Source organism: Leishmania mexicana, chromosome 30, assembly GCF_000234665.1.
Source record: "Leishmania mexicana MHOM/GT/2001/U1103 complete genome, chromosome 30".
Taxonomy (NCBI): Eukaryota; Euglenozoa; class Kinetoplastea; order Trypanosomatida; family Trypanosomatidae; genus Leishmania; species Leishmania mexicana.
Window position 1 is genome coordinate 1140590 of NC_018334.1, and position 18092 is coordinate 1158681.

General features: G+C 57.6%; 3 protein-coding genes across 3 annotated transcripts; all 3 read right to left on the minus strand.

Moving 5' to 3' along the window:
* Positions 1-2584: 2584 nt before the first annotated feature.
* LMXM_30_2380 (hypothetical protein, unknown function) lies at positions 2585-5026 on the minus strand (the record flags this gene model as incomplete). Its single annotated transcript, XM_003877709.1, has 1 exon — positions 2585-5026. The coding sequence occupies one exon, from the start codon at positions 5024-5026 to the stop codon at positions 2585-2587; it is 2442 nt and encodes an 813-aa protein (XP_003877758.1).
* A 4898-nt stretch (positions 5027-9924) lies between these two features.
* On the minus strand, positions 9925-11280 carry LMXM_30_2390 (zinc transporter-like protein; the record flags this gene model as incomplete). Its single annotated transcript, XM_003877710.1, has 1 exon — positions 9925-11280. The coding sequence occupies one exon, from the start codon at positions 11278-11280 to the stop codon at positions 9925-9927; it is 1356 nt and encodes a 451-aa protein (XP_003877759.1).
* A 2018-nt stretch (positions 11281-13298) lies between these two features.
* LMXM_30_2400 (hypothetical protein, unknown function) lies at positions 13299-16973 on the minus strand (the record flags this gene model as incomplete). The annotated part of the gene is made up of 1 exon (XM_003877711.1): positions 13299-16973. The coding sequence occupies one exon, from the start codon at positions 16971-16973 to the stop codon at positions 13299-13301; it is 3675 nt and encodes a 1224-aa protein (XP_003877760.1).
* Between the last annotated feature and the right edge of the window lie 1119 nt (positions 16974-18092).

Below are 18092 nucleotides of genomic sequence, written 5' to 3' on the forward strand. Positions count from 1 at the left end.
ACGACCACACACAAGGCAACTCCCAAAAAACAAAATCGGCAGAGTACAAGACGAGTGCAAACTCGCAGGCGACACTCCATCCGCTGCCGTGAAAGGCGCCATCCTCCTACCGACAAAAAAAGCACAGACACGCACACACACACTCACTCACTGACACTGACACTGACACAGAGAAAAATGAAGAGGGGCACACCGAACGTATGGGGGCAGAACAGCACCACACACACCCATGTACGCGGCAAAGCACAGTCCCCTCTACACTGGCGACGGCTGGGGAGGGGGGAAAAGGTCGCTGTATATCCTTTATGTGTCTTCAGACCAACAGAACACACTGCCATAGAACGGGATGGATGAGGGAAGGGAATAAAGTGCCTAGGGACGGTGGCGTCAAGGTGACTGCGCGGCCGTACTGGGGCGGCTCTGTCGCGTGCGAGGCCCTCGCCGATAACGTGCCGACGAGCAAAGTTAGCGGTATCAGAATCAGCAGGGATTTCTGGATCCGTTTTCCTGTTCTCTTTGCTGTAAGATGTTGGTGAGGGGGACGGTGCGGGTATGCGTTGTACCGAGCACTTCGACGTGAGGCACACGTATGCCCCCCTCCCCCCTCACACACACACAGCACTCCGGTCTCGACAGTGACGGTGAAGAAGTGTTGAGCGACTTGAGCAAAAGAGTTTCAAAAAAAAAGAGAGGAGAGGAGAGGCATCGGAGCGACGAGGAAAACCCGGGGGAAGGGATGATTTGATGTGTGGGGGGGAGGGAGAGAAAAGGATGAAGAAGCATCGAAACGCGAAAGGGGGGAGGAGGGAGACCGGGGAGAGAGGGAGAGCGCGTCTGTTGCGCAAGGAATATACGCGAGGAAGAAAAACATTTTTTTCTTTGTTTTTCGTCGTGTGAAGAATGCAAATCGGAAAGAGTGACTACGACCGAGCACGGCGAACGCAAAAAAAAAGGGCGACGAAGTGCCGCACCACGACGATTGAAAGGGAACACGCACACACAAGCATACAGGGAAGGGGGCAAGAGGGGGAGGAGGAGAGCCTTTGAGGAAGGACGAAGGCGAAGGCGAAATAAATAAATAAACGGATCAAATACCCAGCAGCGTTACGCACATCGGAGAGGAAAGAAGAGGTATGCCCTCCCTCCCCCCTCCCCCTTATGTGCTGCGCAGTTTCCATTCCATGCTGCTCGTCAGGGCGACAGAAAAACAAAATCTGGCAAAGTTCGGAGTATATAACTGCATGCGCACTTGTGCGAGGGCGGTATCGGAGAGCATACACGACGCTCTAGTGGGGAAAAAAAGGCATGGGAACATTAGGAAACGAACAGCGTGGAGGGTGCTCATGAGCCTTGACAGAGAGGCCCAACACGTGAACGCCGCATCGGTCTTCCCTTTTTCCGTGGGCCTCTCGTTGTTTGTGTGCGTCCACTGTGCAACCACAGAACCGCAGCGGCACCGCTGATCTCCATCAGGAACGGACCAGCGCTCCGGTGGCACGTAAGACCTTCTCCAGCACCGGGATACGACGACAGCACAACCACCGTAAAGGCAAACGGAGATGCAGAAGTGCTAGCCCGCTTTCCCTTTTACAGCCACGCCTTGGGGGGGCCGCTGTTAACTGTCCAAGTGTGCGGGCTGCAAGGAACGGAGAGGAGAGCGCACAGTACCGCACTCCGCACGCACACGCGCTGACAGAAAAGCGAAGGAGGGGGAGAAACACATAATAATACTAAAACAAGAGGCGTACGCAATCCACCACGTTCGTGCCCCACGTGCTCAGAGGGGACGGTAATCGTAGGTGATCGTGTGCGCAAGTAGCTGCAGTGCGACGCACGCTGGCCAATCTGCGGTGGCAAAGGAGCAGGTGAGGCACTGAACTATGCTTTTTTTTAACAAGGAATTCATTCATTTCAAAGCACTGCAAACGTGTCCGTACGGGGAGGACTGCAGGGAGGCATGCCTTCTTGCCTGTCCCGCCTCTCCCCCTTTCTTTTTCAATCCTGCGCCAATCCCCACGGTCTTACGACGGTGCAGACTGGGGAGGAGAGGATTCGGGAGGGGGCGAGGAGGGGAGGGAGGCAGCTCCTCTAGAGCCGCAGCCGGACCCTTATTAACAGAAGAACGGAACAGTATAACGGAACACCCAAGGGGGTGGGGGTTGCGGAAGAGAAAGAAGGCACTGAGCAGGAAAGGGCTACTCAGAGAGTGGTGAGCGGAGCATCGGCCCCACGACTACGGGGAAAAAAACGAAATCCGCGAAAGAAGCCCATAAAATCACCATCAAAACAAAGAATGTCCCCGACACGAAAAAAAAATAATGTGCGTCGTCGTACCCCCGCCCCGCCCCCCCCTCCCAACGCGGTGGGGAGCTGAAGGCGCAAGCATGAATGGAGGAGACGACAGACCGCCGTGAACGGAAGACATCCGCGCGCTCCCCCCGCAAGGAAACAAAAAAGGGGAAGAAAACGAAACCCATGAAACACTTCGGCACACACCTCCTTAGCAGAGGCAAACACGCGGTGTTCGCCCTCACACCCTATTCGCACAGCTATCCTTGCTGAGGTACAGAATCTTCAGACGTCTCTACTTGGACGACGTCGGGTGCATTGTCACGGGTTCCTCCTCTAGGTCATGTACAGTCGACATCATACGTTCTGCTTGGCGCTTCTTGCGTGCGATACCAAGGACCTCTCCAGAATCAGTGGTGCTGCGTGCCGAGTGCACTGACCACGACGCACTGCGCTGTATCAAGAAGGGGTTCGTGCCTTCGTCCACGGAGTAGTCTAGCGAGGGGCACGAGCGACTCATGATGGCATTGCTAGACTCTCCCGGCAAGCGCATCTCCGTGCCGCTTCGCCCACCAAGGCTGCGCAAGGACTTCTCGGTGGAGCTCTCTGTCGTGACGCACAGCCCCTCCATCCCGATAGAGCGATGAAAACCGGTGAACCCGGCGAGCCTATGCTGCGTCCTCCAAGCGCCACCACCACTTCCCACCGTTATGAGCTTTTCGGGAGTCACGCTGAAGCTGGCAGAGCTGCTTGCCGTTCCACTGGGGCTCCACACCTGCGCCGTGCCTGGAACCGTGATTTGATCGTGTTGTAACGGCGGCACTGGCACGGCAGTCTTCAGAAGCGCTTGCGTCGCAGGACCGCTGACACTGGTACGACTTGGCGGCACATCTCGACGAGGCGAAAAGGGCACCATCGCCATCTGCATCTCTGTGGCGCTCAAGGGCTTCACTTGGCCCTCCAGGTAGCGCCGTCGCAGAAACGGCTGCTGGTGTCGTTCGTTGTACGAGGGCGGAGAGACTGTGAAGGTGGACGTGGTGCTGTTTGGTGCCCTGGAGGGATTCAGCTGTTGCTGAAGCGGCTGCGGCGGCTGAGAGGTGACTAAGGAGTGGCAACTGCTCTCATCATCCTCTGTGTGCGTTGCGGATGGTGCTCCAGTCAACGATGTGGCGGTTGCCTTCTGTTTCTGCACCTCTGTGCTCGCCCCTGATGTCACAGGAGGAGAGGATGATGTCCATGATCCAACCACATCCGTCTCAAAGTATGGAGCTGCGATGCTTGTTGACCGAGAGTTGTTCCACTTTCGCGGATCCTTGCGGCGCGGCTTGCGGGACGTCGACTGCGGTGCGTGACCGGCGGGTGGCTCCGGCTTGTCGACGGAGCCCAGACTACATGCCGTTCCCTTCGGCTCTGTGGAAGCACCACTGAGCATCTTGGGCAGGAGAGATGGCTGTCTCGGTGCCACCGACGTGGCGGTACTGTTCGTTGATGACACAGCTGCGAATCCCTTGGTGCCCACGGTGCCTCCTCCCTCGGACGCCGGCCGTCTTGGAAGGCTGGAGAAGTGGCGGCTCCCATTTATCTCTGCTGTGGTCGTGGGTGCGACGTCGTCTCTCTTGAGCACTGGTGAGCGGCTTTGGCTTGCCTTGTTGCTCTCCAGCGCCACCGTGCCAAGGTCGTAGAAAGGCGAGCAGCCACTGGGCCCGAGCCCGTTTCCGGATGACACTGACGCGAGAGAGGCGGTGTTTGCAGAAAGATACTGCGCGTCATCCTCTACGGTGCCTCTCTCGCGCGGTGACACAAACCTGCCATTCTGCGAAGTCGAGAACCCCGAAAGGTGGCCGTGCGGCTGCGCGTGCAGCGGTTCTGTAATGGTCGTGCCCCTCTCCGAAGCATCGACTCGCCGCGCTAGACCGAAAATGTTCTCGCTGGACAGACGCGAGACGGCGCCGCCTCGCGACGCCAGATGAATCGAGTCAGAGAGTCGGTGCTGCGCTGCGCTCAGTACTACGGCGCCGTCCGCGCTGCGCGTGACATGGCCGTGATCGTGCTCGTCTCCCCGAAACGTGGTTTCTAGGTAGTAGCCAGAGCCGACAGATCCTCGCACAGAACAGGACATCGAGCTCGCCGGGGCCATCAGGCTGTCGTGCACGCTGCGGCGTGAGTCCACGCTACGGCCGCCGAAGCTATCGTCAGAGTTGAGAAAAGTGCGTGCCGATGCCGGAGTAAACCCTCCGCCGTCTTTCCGGGAGAGGTGACAATCGCTCAGCGCCGTACCGGACGTGGCGAAAGAGTTTGTACGGTGCGCAGACCCGAAATGCGGCTCGGTGAAAGCATCAGCCGCGATGGCGCGATCGTGGACAGTCGCCTCCCTGGCGCATGGAGCGCCGTAGAGGGTCATGCGAGAGTAGCCACAGCCGCCGTTGCTCCCTGCGTATTCGTAGAGCTGCGCTGCCGAAGACACACCTTGGTGAGTGCTTGTTCGACTGCGTGGACCTTCGCGCAAGCTTGCTGCACGCTGATACGGGTGTGCAGCATCGTCGTGGTCGTAGAAGCCAGACGTGAACGCTGAAAAGGCCATCGCGAACCCGGCTGCGGAGCCCACCATGACAGCGGGACGAGCCGCGCTGTCACCGCTCATCGTGTACGGACCCATCATCGAGCACATGGGTGTGGCACTGCCAAACGGTTCAGCGTGCGGAGACGTCGTGGACGACGACGGAGGTGAGTACTGCATCAGAGAAATGATCCCACACGCAGAGAGCGAGAGCGAAAGACGGTTAGCAGGCAGGATGGGGGAGGCGAGTGCGGAGTCGGCACCCGAAGCAACACAACGAGATGTCAGCGCAAGACGTGGTGGAGGTGCCGTACGCACGCAGCGGAGAAACAAGCACAAGGAGAGGGTGACAAGCGAGAGAAGGGAGGAGGGGAAACAAAATCTTCAAAGAAGTCTTGCACACGGGCATGCACACAAGGAAGAAGCGGAGGCAACGCTGACGTCCAGCTGCGGGGACTGATCCACGCCCCACCACCTGCAAGCTGGCCCGTGGCACAGAGGAGCAGTTTCAACGTAACTAGGAAAGACAGAAAAAAAAAAACGGATCTACGCACGACGCACGTGATTGCGCAGCTCTTTCCACGTGACAACGGCAATGCAGAGATGGAGCACGGCACTCGCGGCTGCCCCTTTCGGATACAGGGAGAGGGTGCACCAGCGACGACGACGACACAGATGCCTCTCCAGCCCTCAGCGGGAAGAGCACAAAGAATATGGGCGACACAAACAAATAAATAAAAGAGAAAACAGAACAAATCACGAGGCGGCATACACGATGAACCGCCACACACCACCACCACCACACGAAAAAAAAGAATGGAGACGTGGATGCGCGCACACTACACAGCGACTGGGAAAGACGGAGAGAAGCGAAAGCAGAGCACGTACAAACGGCGGAGAAAAGGAAAAAGAAGAAGAAGCGCACAGAAGAGGTGGTGGAGGGGGGGGGGATGGGTGGTGATGATGGGTGGGGGTAACCAAACGAAAAAAAAATAAAGAAAAACAACAATAGAGATAAATCGGTGTTCGTGTGGTTGTGTCTGAGCGTGTATGTGTGTGTGTGTGTGTGGAAGGGGGGGGGTGAGGGTAGAGGGAGAGGGAGAGGGAGTGAGGGGGAGTGGTGGGTGTGGTGGTAGTGGGGGGGGATGAGGTATATCAGAATGGTCTTCTAAAAGGGAAAACAAAAAAAGAACGTGCACTTCCGTTTCTCTGATACTCACGTTCCGGAAAGGGATGACAATGGAAAAACAAAAAAAAGGGGGGGGGGTGGCTCAAAGAACGGCGGAGTAGCGCGCAGTGATCGGTGTGCAGACGGGAGAAGCTTCAATACACACCGATGTATGTACACAGATAGAGGTGTGTGTAATATATAGATAGATGTATAGAGAGAGGAAATAGTGAACGAACAAGCAGCAGGTCGAGTACGGCAGACACACGAAACACAACAATGAGACCACACACACACACACACACACACACACACAGAGAGAGCCAACGGTGGAGGTATGCAGTCTTGTGTTTGTTGTTGTTGTTTTGCCTGTCTTCTGTCTGCTTGTTTCTGCTTATCGTCTCCCTTTGCCGCTTGCCCGCTGCGGAGACGTAGATGCCGGACACGCGACAGTGACGGTGGTAGACAGAAACAACGAAGAATAAGAGCACACTAAACACACACACACACACACACACACAAGTGTGCAGCGAGAAGCCTGACAACGCAGTGCGACACAAGAGTACAACAGTGCCGAGTGAGCAGAAACAAAGAAATCTACTGGATAATACACGGCGACAACAGCAAACAAAGGCTGACACGCGTCGTCAGCCGCGCAGCTGCTGCCCAAGCAAAATACAAAACCAAAAAGCGAAAAAAAAATATGATACAGGGCGACAAAGTCTCCCCTTCCACCACCACACACACTCCTTCTCCGTGCACCGCTCTTTACGGTGCAGGGGTGCGGGTAGAGGTGAACACGTGGCTCACTCGAAAAAAAAAAAAACGGCGCAGAGCCACTCCGGCGATCGGACTCCTTTTGAGGTTCTGCTGTTGCTGTTCTTCGTCTCCCCACCCCTGGAAGACGGCGGAGTAGCGCTATGGGAAAACCTCAATTATCGTGCTTGACAATGGTGCTGAACCCTAGATATATATAGAGAGAGAGGAGGATGGTAAGCTAAGAAGACAGACACAGATACAGATGAACCGAAACGGGCGCGGCCCAAACAACCGGCTGCGGTGTGCTTGACAGGCACAAAGTGAAAAGACGTAAATAAACAGCAACGGAAGAAACGACAAGAGGCTGACGCGCAGACGAGAGAGAGAGGGGAACTAAGGGGTGGGGGGGGGGCGAGCGGGCCTGTCGGCCGGGATATGGGCAAAGAGAAAACGCGCCACGCACACACAAGTGAGACCTCCCTGCAGCGTGCGCGGTGCTCAGCTGATAGAAGCTGTGTTGCTGGTTCTCTGTGCAGTGGAGGAAGAAGAAACGGATTCACGGCAAAAAAAGCAGAGAGCGACGGAAGGTGGACATGCGCAGTGGGGGGAGGGGTGGAATAGGGGGAGGGGGACATCGTTGGCGGACGTGTGCGGCAGGTGCCCAAGATTACGAAGGGCAGGCGCTTGAAGCGGCGGGAGGGAGCACTGCGACATAGTTCGGGTTATCGTCAGAAATGCGTGCCTCCGAGACACAGTTGGTGCAACTCAGTGGTCAAGTCGGATGCAGGTGGCGATCCAATGGCGTCAAGCGGATTCTCACGCGACGCGCAGGTCGGCCGCTTCGCCCCTGACTAGTCTGCGTGAACGGAGTGAGACACACACATACGGCGTCCACTGACTGCTTTTCTTTTGGGTTTGTCTGTTGCTTTCGTGGATCAAAGTGCGTGGGGCCGCACTGCCTGGGCCGACCCACAGACAGGATATTTTAACACACAGGTACCCGTTGCGCTCACGCGCACACGCATGAATACGTAAATTCGCAGGCACGTGGGATACCACAGGTATATGCTGTACATGAACATCTACACTCGCATCGACGCACAAAGACTCCCTTAGAGTCCATATATATTTATTTATATTATATATATATATACGCTGTTTGCTTCTGCCCATAACCATTGTACCGCGCACCGAATACACTCATGTGCGACAGTGAAGAGTCAAGAGCACACACACACACACACATAAACACAACTAAAAAACAATTACTGTGAACACACGCTCGAGGAGGATTAAAAAAAAGGAACAGCACAGAAGAGGGATCGTACTTCTTCGCGTATCTGGTGCCGCGCATCACGCAGCAGAGAAGTCACGCACGTTTCTGCACCGTCGCACTACAAATGCGTGGGACCCACCATGCCCTACATTCAAGAATAAACATCCGTCAGCACCAACGGCAGTAGTCACTCGCACGCATCCGCGGAGTCTTTGGCCGAATTGCTGAAACCTCTTGTCCTGTGCAGAAAGCCTAAACATTGACGGCCGCGCCGTATCTGCAACTTCATTCTGCTCCGTCATCTGCAGCAAGACACCCAGCCGTATTCGCAGGGACCCACTCGACGCCTCGATGAGGAGTACGCGAACAGCAACAACAACAAAAAAACACAATTTGAATACGCTGCGCAACGGAACGGGGTGTCTCCTGCACCATGTAGAGAAGAGACACGAGCAGAAGCGAGCGCGGAGACGGCACGGACGCCGTGGCAGAGGGGTGTCCTCTACGCATCGACACACACACACAGACATACATATACATATACATGTATAAGTTACACACGTACGCATCGATATATATATATACACACACACCTAGCACTTGAATACACACAACTCGATTATGTTTGCTTGCTTTTTTGTTAAACACGCGGCGAGCGCGGACGTAAAGGGGGAGAGAGAGGGAGAGCAAAGGAAAATGATGTGGTGGAAAGGCAGCAGGAGGGGGAGGGGCGTCCACACAACAGAAAAAGCAGAGGTGACGGTGCGCCCCGCCTCACTCAAAACAAACGAAAAAAAAAGGAAATCCCAAACCAAAGCGTTGACCTGGATGAGGCACGCAGACGCCGCAAGAGGTACATCGCAGTACTGCCTACGCGTGTGTAAGAGGGGCTTTTGTATCCGTGCCTGAGTGTTCTTCCCACATCACCAACAGATGTGGCTGGCTGGGATGGCGGGGACTTTGTACCGAGGGGCGTACAATGATCCTGTCCGGAGAAAGCGAGCAGAAAATCAATGTGCCCGCGTACCTGGACACATGCATGCTAGCTCACGCTAGCGCGCTGGACACAACTTAGAAAAAGAGGGTCGTGAGTGTTTGTCTCGTACATTTCCGTGTAGCCCTTCCGCTTCTCCGCCTAGTTCAAACTCTGTGCGAGCCGCAAAAGCCATAGCTGGCGTCGCCACGCAGTCGAATACACTGGAGGAGCAGAGAGGCGCAAGATGGAGCGGTGGGAAAGAGAACGAGGGCGAGAGGGCGACGGTGTATCTGCACAGTTCCGGAGGCGGAGGGGGGGGCGGCGGCGTGCAGAGAGGAAGAGACGACGACCCGCAACGAAGCGAAGGCAGGGGAGATAAGAAAAATGGCGAGTCGTTACTCTGTGAGAGAAACAGGCCAGACCAGGCAGGCATGGAGCACACAACACAGCACATGTGAAGAAAACAAAAACAAAAGTTGTGTAAGCCTGAGGTTGCCGACTGCCGAAAACGCTCCTCCTCACATCGTCTGCGCCGCCTCACGCACGCTGGTCCAAGATACAAAACAAAGGCTCACACAGGCCTCCTTTCACGCGCCTCCTCCCGCCCCTCTTTCGCCCCCGTCCCCATCGCGCAGCTCATGGCGGCCGTGATGTGGACACTGCTAACGTGTCTACAGCCTACCCTTGTGTGCCAGACGCCATCTACCTTATCTGGCTTCCCTTTTTTTTGTCGCGTTGCCTTCTTCCCTCAGTTGAGGAAAGCATGCGCTACACATACAGGCACAGACACACCGTTCCACCCGCTGAGGAACACGCAACGCAGCGCTCATTGGAGAAGAACGTGGCAAAGAGTGGCGCCTTCGCAGGTCACATCTCATGGGCACAAAACCATCGGCATCTCACATGTAGTGGCTCAAAACCTCATCATGCGCAGTCGGTGAAGCACAGGCGCTGGCGCACCCGGCTGTGCCGACAGCCACCGAGTCGATCTGAATGGTGGTGTGGCTAATGCCGAAATGCTCCTTGCAGATGTACTGCGCCTTCTGCAGTGCCTCGGCGGAGTTGTCCGCCACCAGGTGCACCGAGAGGGAGACGTACTCGGCAGACAGGGACCAAACGTGCAGGTCGTGCACACTGGCGACACCGTCGATCTGCTGTAGCGCCGTCTCTAGTGCGTAGTAGTCGACACTTGCCGGGGTGCTCTCCATCAGAATGTTGAGCAGGTCCATCAGCAGCGCCTTGGTCATGTTCAGCGTGATGAGAGCGAACATGAGGGAGCAGAGCGGGTCGGCAAGGTTGAAGATGGAGTGCCCGTACGTGTGATTGCCGTAGTAGGAAAGGTTACTGAAGTAGATGAAAATACCAGCGAGAATGACACCGATGGACTGAACGCAATCGCCCATGGCGTGCAGGATAGCGGCGTGCACGGCGAAACCCTTGTGGCTGCCAATGCCGCCACCGTTTTCCGCTGCATATCCGTGACCGTGTCCATGATCGTGCCCGTGATCGTGACTGTCGTCGTGTTCGTGGTTATGTCCGTCGCCCCCCTCGTGAAGGTCTCCATGGCTGTGATCATGGTCGTGCGCCTCACTCTCGCCGTGGCTGTGCCCGTGCGAGGAGCCGAAGTGGCTGTGGCCGTGAGAGCCGCCAAAGTAGAGGATGGAGGCGCACACAACGTTCACCACCATGCCAAGTACACCCACTAAAATCATGAGACGCGAGTCCACAGCCTGACACTGGCGAGCGTTCACGACGCCAGCGGAAGCTTGCGCCGGTACGCGACTGCACAGGTACATGTCATAGGTGCGGTACCCTGCCTCAATGACAATCCACGTCACCAACGCCCAGATGGAAAAGACGGAGATGAGGGTGCCAATCACCTCCGCCCGGTGCCAGCCGTAGCTGTAGCGGCCGCACGCCGCACGTCCAGCTGCGACAAGGGCACCAATGCTTAGTGCATAGGACCCGACATCGGTCAGCAAGTGGATGGCGTCTGTGAGTAGGGCCAGCGAGTGGGCAATCACACCGCTGGAAAACTCGACGACCATAAAGATAAAGCAGAAGACGAGGGCGCCCAGGAGAACCTTCTTCTCCGACTCGCGACGGGCATTGACGGCGGACAGCGCCTCATCAATCGTGCGCTCTTCGGCAACCGTGACGCGCACCGTATTCGACGCAGTGCGGTAGTTGGCGGCCGCCGCACCAGCAACGACCACCGTCAACCCCGTCGTCTCGCCTGGTTGCTCGGGTAACATCCTGACAGGACCCAGCAGCAAGCGTGTATGGAGGATAGAGAGAGGTGCAGATGGATTTCGAAGTGTTCACAGCACGAGAATTACTTTTCAATGGACCAAACAGTTCACTACTCAGTGGGGAGTAACGCGGCGACGGTACTTCACCAATCCTACGAAGACAGTGATCCTGCAGAACCGACAAAGAAGGCAGGGAGGCGGCGGTGAAGACAGGAGGGGAGCTAGGTGCGTCGGTGAAGAGCAAGCGAGACGCCGAGATGACGAAGCAAATTGTGAGGAAAAGCAACGGCCGAAGAGGGGGATGAGGTGCGGCGAGAAGAACTGAAAACGGCAACCAAGGAGTAAGCCACGAACCAAGCCAAAAGACACGCACACAGGAAGACCAGGGCAGGAAAATAAAAAGGAATGTGATACCGAGTTCTGCAGTTCTCTTGTGTTTATCTCTGTGTGTGCGTGGGTGGGTGGGGGGGTGAGGAGCGAGTGTGTGGCTCGACTGCACCGAGGAGGCGCGAAAGAAGCGAAGGAGAAACAGCTGAATGTGAGTAGAGCATCAGAGCGCGGAGTTTTTCGGGACGTGCCAGCAGCACCCTGTGATCGGTACTCCAGTTCTAGCGGCAAAGCCTCCAACATGTGGGGCTTGTCGATTTCTTTCTGCCTCCACGCATCGAGGGACCTGCGTAAGGGGGCACACCTCAGTGCGCGGCATCCAGTGCGCAGTGCACCCGAAGTCTCTGGGAAGAAGCCGAGCAGCCCACCCACCCCCCACCTCGTATCCCTGTCTATACTGAGCCATCTCTGGTGGTGACAGGGTCAAGCACCTACAGCTCGGGGGAGGCCAGAGCGATGTATCACAACGGATGTCGGCAGTCAGGTCCTGGATGGCGTTGCGTGGGAGTGACCTGCGACAGTGAGCATACTTGTGCCATCCATGCTAGTAGCAGGCTGTCAACACAGCTTGAAGGCATCACCACCCGGTTTTCACGCTGCGTGCTGGTGTGCGGAGCCGGCGTGTCAGCCCGAGGAGGGATGCACAGCAGGGTGGCGGGCGGCACAGTGGGAGCGGCTCTGGGGGCGCATGGAGGAGTAGACTATGCGGCAGAGGCCGTTCGCTGAGATGACGGAGCCGGCGCATCTGATGCCAGCGCGCGTCCACCGCTGCCACCGCACCACGCAGGTGGGGAGGGGGCTCAGGTTTTGCGGCAGAGAAAAGTATTCGTTGGACGAAAAGCAAAAAAAGAATCAGAAAACGTTTGGAAAACATTGAATATCCTGCGCGAGTTATCGTCCATAAAATGTGGACAAGCACGAAATGCGTTCGAGGGGGGAGGGAAAGGGAGGTGAATGCCGAAGACACGTGTGTGCATAATGCGTCACTGTCGTGTAAAACAGAAGGGAGGGCTTTACCAACGTGCTTCATCGCCCTCTTGCTGGGAGAGAAGGGAGCTCATTAGTTCCGGGAATGGACACCGCGCCGTCATTCGTGAGCAGCGGCGGTGGAAACAAGAAAAGCAATCGAGAAGAGGTGCAAGCACGGCAAGACAAAAGCAGCGGAATTGCAATGTAGTCACTCAGTGAGCTCAGGTGCGTGCGCGGCCAGCGGGGAGGGAACACACTTCACAATGGAGGACAGAAGAAGGACCAGAGGCGGTACAGACACGGCAGAGGGAGAGCATCAAGCGCACCTCAACCTCCCCTAGCTGCACGCAAAGCACTTGTCATTTCTAATGAACATGGCGAACCAAAAAAAAGACCGTGGAAGCACATCTGGCTTGTGTGCGTGTGGTTGTACGTTGACGAGAGAGGCGAGAGCGCACCCCTTCACCGCCTTTCCATCATGTCTGGACTGAGCACACAAAGAGGAGTGACGAAAAAGTCGGCGGACCACAGCGGCATCTGCCAACATGGCGCCTCGAGCTCTTGCTGGAGACGGAGAGAGAGCGTGGCGCGGACGCCATCACTTTCGATCGCCACAGACGTGTGTGTGTCTGTCTGTTGCCGCACGACGCACAAGCACTCCGCCGCTACAGCTTATTCATGGAAACACAGCGCACAATGCTACTGTGCCGCTTCTTGGGTGCTATTGGCATGTACATGTCCTCTGCACCCACATGGCTGCTGCCCTTGGTTCCCCCATCCTCGTTCTTCTGCTTCGCTTTAGCTGAGCCTGAGTCGCAGTGAATCGGGTAGAGACCGTGCGGCTGGCAAGCCTGCGAAGAAGCGCCGTAGCCCTGCGACACCGTCTCCTTGCACGCCAGCAGCGGCATGGTGCGGGTGGCGCGGTCAAATGAAAAGTCCATGTCGTGCCCCCCATCCCGCAACACTACGCCAGGATCGTCGCGACCCCAGCGAAGCGTCGGCCCGGCAAAGGCGCTTGTTCGAGATCCGTCCGGTGCCCTGTGTGGCGGCGACCGCCGCCACCGCGAATCCGGAACCTGTCGCGCACTCTGTGACCTTGATGACGCGAGTGGCGGCTGGTTCGGTGGGGGATGCGCCCCCTCCGACCGCTGTCTGTCAGACTCCGCAATGCTGATGTCTTCTGCAGTCAGCTTTACACAGAGAATTGGGGTTGTGCTGTGCTGCTGCCCCATCCGCGAGGAAGCGCCCGCGTACACAACGGAGGACTTTTCGACCAGAGGAAAGCCGGACACCCCGGTCGAAGCACGTGAGAGTAGTTGCCTCAAGCGCGCGCGGTATGCCTTACTGTTCTCGCCGCCCATCAGCTCCGTGAAGGTGCACCGCTCCACCGGTCGTGGGCAGACCATTTCGAAAATGCCGAGGAGTGCTTTGTGACGGCACAGAAGCCGTTCCTTCTCTTCGGCCTCCACGAGGCTCACGCAGTTGTCGGTTACGGCGACGGATTCGCCCGGGGCGAGGGCGCTGCCCCAGGGTGCGGCTCTATATACCCTCACTGACGCCGACGACGTCGATCGCGCAGAACCACGCTGCGTCGCTGGTTCGGCCTCCGGCTCGGGTTGCGAGGCGCTAGCGCGTGCACGTCGCAGGTGGCGGGGTACATCTGGAAGCAACGTAAACGTGAGCACAAATGTGGGTGTATCGAGGCATTCACTGGGCTTGAGGCGGAAGCGAAGGAAAGGATGTGTCGGGAACGAGTCCGTCGCGGCGGAGTGGGTGATCAGGACGATCTCGTCGAAGCTGAAGTGGTACCAGACGTGTCCAAATGAGTTCATGAACATCAGGTGGGACTCTGACAGGCATAGAAAGACGTCCTTGAGGGTGGTGACGTGTGCATCCGTGCGCTGGCACGGGGCGCTGGCGACAGAGGGGAGTACGAGCTTCACGTCATCGCAGCTCGGCCTGATCGTGGACGCGGACGGCAGCAGCTTCTGAGCGGCCACTGGGACCAGCGGTGCCGGATGCCGCTGGGCGACGCCTTCAGGGCTCGGCAAATCCTGACGCTGTCGCGGCTGCATTGTGGATGGCGCTACCTCCTGCGCAGCGCCGATTGGGCTGAGCGGCCGACCCACAAGGTGATTCTGGCGCTGCTTTGAAGCCTCCGTTGATGCGTCGAGCCCTGCACAGAAGGCGTTGCGGCTGCCATACTCGCCGTGGTTAGGCGAGCTCGGTGTTGGAAGACGCTCCACAATGAGGAAGCCGCGCTGACACGTGTAAAGCACCGACGACGCGAGCCGAAGAAACGCGTGCCATAGAAACAGCGGTACTGTGGCATAGCTGATGCCGTAGCGAGGGTCCACTTTGTGCCGGAGGTAGTCCTGCCAACCACAGCTACGAACGGTAGTCCGAACTGGAGTCGATAGAGCGCTAAACTCCGTGTAGGGCTTGCTGTTATCGTGGTGCCCACCGTCGATCTCCTCCGATACCGCTGGCTGGCCATGCCTCAGCAGATCATCCGAGATGATCTTGGTACAGGGTGGACTGCCCCTTGGACCCAAGGCCTTTGAATGGTGGGAGTGCTCATTGTAGGTCGCGGTGGACGGGGAGTCGAGAGAGTTCGTGGTGCTCTCCCTCAGGTACACCTCATACTGGCTACTGACCGAATGTTCTTTGTCATCTTCGGCCAGCTGAGAAGTGGCCAGCTGCCCATCTCCACTGTCGCGTCCCCCTGCCTCCGCCAGCCTCTTGGCGGCTGCACTCTTCTCATGCATTTGCTTTACGTACGTCTGCATTTCAATGTAGCAGCTCAGGAACTCACGCATGTCGGCCTCGTTTTGGAAGCGCAGGCAAAACGTCTGGGCATGGTGGAGCTGGAAGGGCAGCTCCAGCACGTTTGGCGGGCACACATGAGCAGTGGGCGCGAGGACAGGTGACCGGGTTGCATGGTTGCTTTTCCAGGGGGTTGGCGTGTGTCCGTGCGGCGGGTGCAGCGGCGTCGCTGCGCCCCGGTGATTGTGGCTGAGCACCTCAGAGTGGGGCGAGAGGGCCCTCGCGCTCTGCATCCGCCGCACATTCTTCTTCGGTGGCACGATGGAGTTTAGCAGCGTGTCAGAGAGCTTACGGCGACCAACTCTCCTCGCCTTGTCCACCAGCCCATGTCCCTCGTCGTCACTGGAGGAGCAGTTACCGACCCCGGCCGTCTCCGCGACACCGAAGAAGGTGACACCAAGCAGCTCCTCGTACTCCAGGATACCGTTTACGGTGGAAAGGCGTACGCTCGCGGCGCGCGTTTGCGGAGGGGTCGAGCTGCCAAAGCTGGCACTGCTGAGGTGCGTGATAGGAAGCGCCTGAGGTGCAGGTGCCTTGTCGATGAGCGGCGTGAGCAGCCGACTTACCCTTCCGCGCGGCACGTGCGATGTGCACTTGGACGGAGACTGTTGCGCCCCTGTTGCGTCACCGTCGCCGGAGCAGGAACTCGATTGCCAGCATCCCTTGCCTTTGCTCGACGCCGTGAGCAGCGGTGGCGGCGAAGTGCCCGTGTTTGAGCGCAGCGGCTCCGCCACATCTAGGTACTGCCCATAGGTGGCCGTCGTACTTCTTGCACGTCCTCTGGACACTTGACGTGCAGATAAGTTGCTGTCCTGTGGGCGAGCAGACGTGGCAGCAAGGTCGGAGCTGAGAGGATAGCAGGAGTTCGATGACAGCGCAGACGGCGCCCTTGACAAATCCCCGCTGGCGAGACTCATGAACGGAGCATGCGGGGTGGAGTGGGACGAGTAGGCTGCCGCGTCCTGGTCTACACGATTGAGATGCAGACTCGAGCGCAGTTCCGCCGATAGTGGCAGCTGTGCGGCCAGGGGCGAAATTTCCGCCAGCGCAACGGTGTAGTGCTGCTTTAGGTGTCGGTGAGCACAGCTGGCCAACGACGTCGCTGGCGCTTCTGCATGCTCGTGCTTCTTGAGTGGTGTGACGGATCTGTGGTTCTGGTGCAGTGCGCTCCTACTGGGCGGGAGCGCAAATGGGAGGCACCGGCTCTGCTTCGAGGAGCGTTGCGATGACGCGAAGGATGAGTGTTTCGCGCTGGCGTCACCAGCCCGAGTCGCTGGCGCAGATGCAGGATGCTCCGGCAACGTCGCTTCACGGGGTTGGTACGTGAGGTGTAGATACACCTGGTCACGTTTGAGTTTGAGTCGAGCGCCGAGCTCAACAGGCTCGCTTCGGTTGTCATCGCCGGTGCCGCTGAGGTCAGAGGTCGGCGTGCTCATAACGTGTAGCCAAAAGAGGACGGGGTACGAGTGTGGTGCGCGCGGCGGCCTCGCATCCGCCGCGGAGGTCGCCTCCATTCGGTAGAAAAAGGAGAAGTAGATGCGGCGAAACACAGAGGGAGAAAGTCGGCTAGTTTTCTGTAGCGTAGGCAGCACTCGTAGGTTGTGCCTCCGTTGATCTGCTGACCCTACCGCAACAGGAAGATGGAGACAAGCCAGGCAAGAAGGGGAGCAGGGCAGGGGCAGGGCGAGGCGGGGAGGGGGGGGCGGGGATCACTCAGGAAAGTGCCAGCGGCAAGGACTCAATGGAAGAGAGGCGGAGCGAAAGAAGCAAGATCGAGGCACAGATGTCACCACACGAGGACGACGAAATAGCGGCAACAAGAAAGACGTGATAGCAGCGTGAGGAGTGCAGGAGGATGTGCAGCAGAAGGGGAGGCCATCAAGAGACGTAGATGTGGCCCTCGTAGGCACCTTCCACACGCCAGCACAACCGCGAGCAGTAGAGCGATACACAAAGCGGACGCGATGGTACTGCGAGCGACAATCCCCCAGAATCGATGATAAAGAAAAGCAAGAAGGGAAGGAAGAGAGACGTGTAATTGAATGCGAGGGGGTGGCGCTTGAGCATACCAGGAGAGGATGTTCATGTGCAACCCATGCACGGAGAGCAGAGACAACGATGGCTCCTTAGCGCCATACCAAGCAGGAAATGGGGCACCCCCTGGCACACAAAGCGAAAAATGGGCTCGACCCAATTTTTCAGCACAGAACGTCCAAAAGGTAGCTGCTTGGTCGCGTTATCTGTGAAGAGTGGCACTGGGAAAAGAAGAGGTGTCTGCCAGTAGAGGCAGGAGTGCGCACAGGCCTCTGCGTACGCTGTTCGACGCGCACACGCTTCGGAGACAATGCGACGAGAGAGAGGAAAGGGTGTGAAGCATTCGCGACGGAGTTGGATGGAAAGCGTAAAGAAAACAACATGGAAAAGATGCGACGGAAGAGCGGCTACGCGAGAGAGTCATCGTTGCCTCGTTCGGAGAGGGGGGGTGCCGGCCATCACCTTCATGCGCATCACCAACGCCGGTGAGCGCAGATTGCTTTCTGCTTCAGCAACAAGAACAGCAGAAAAGGGACCGTCGGCGCCGGGGGGGAGGGGGAGCGGAGAGATGCGAAGGCAGCAACAGCAGTTGCGCCGAT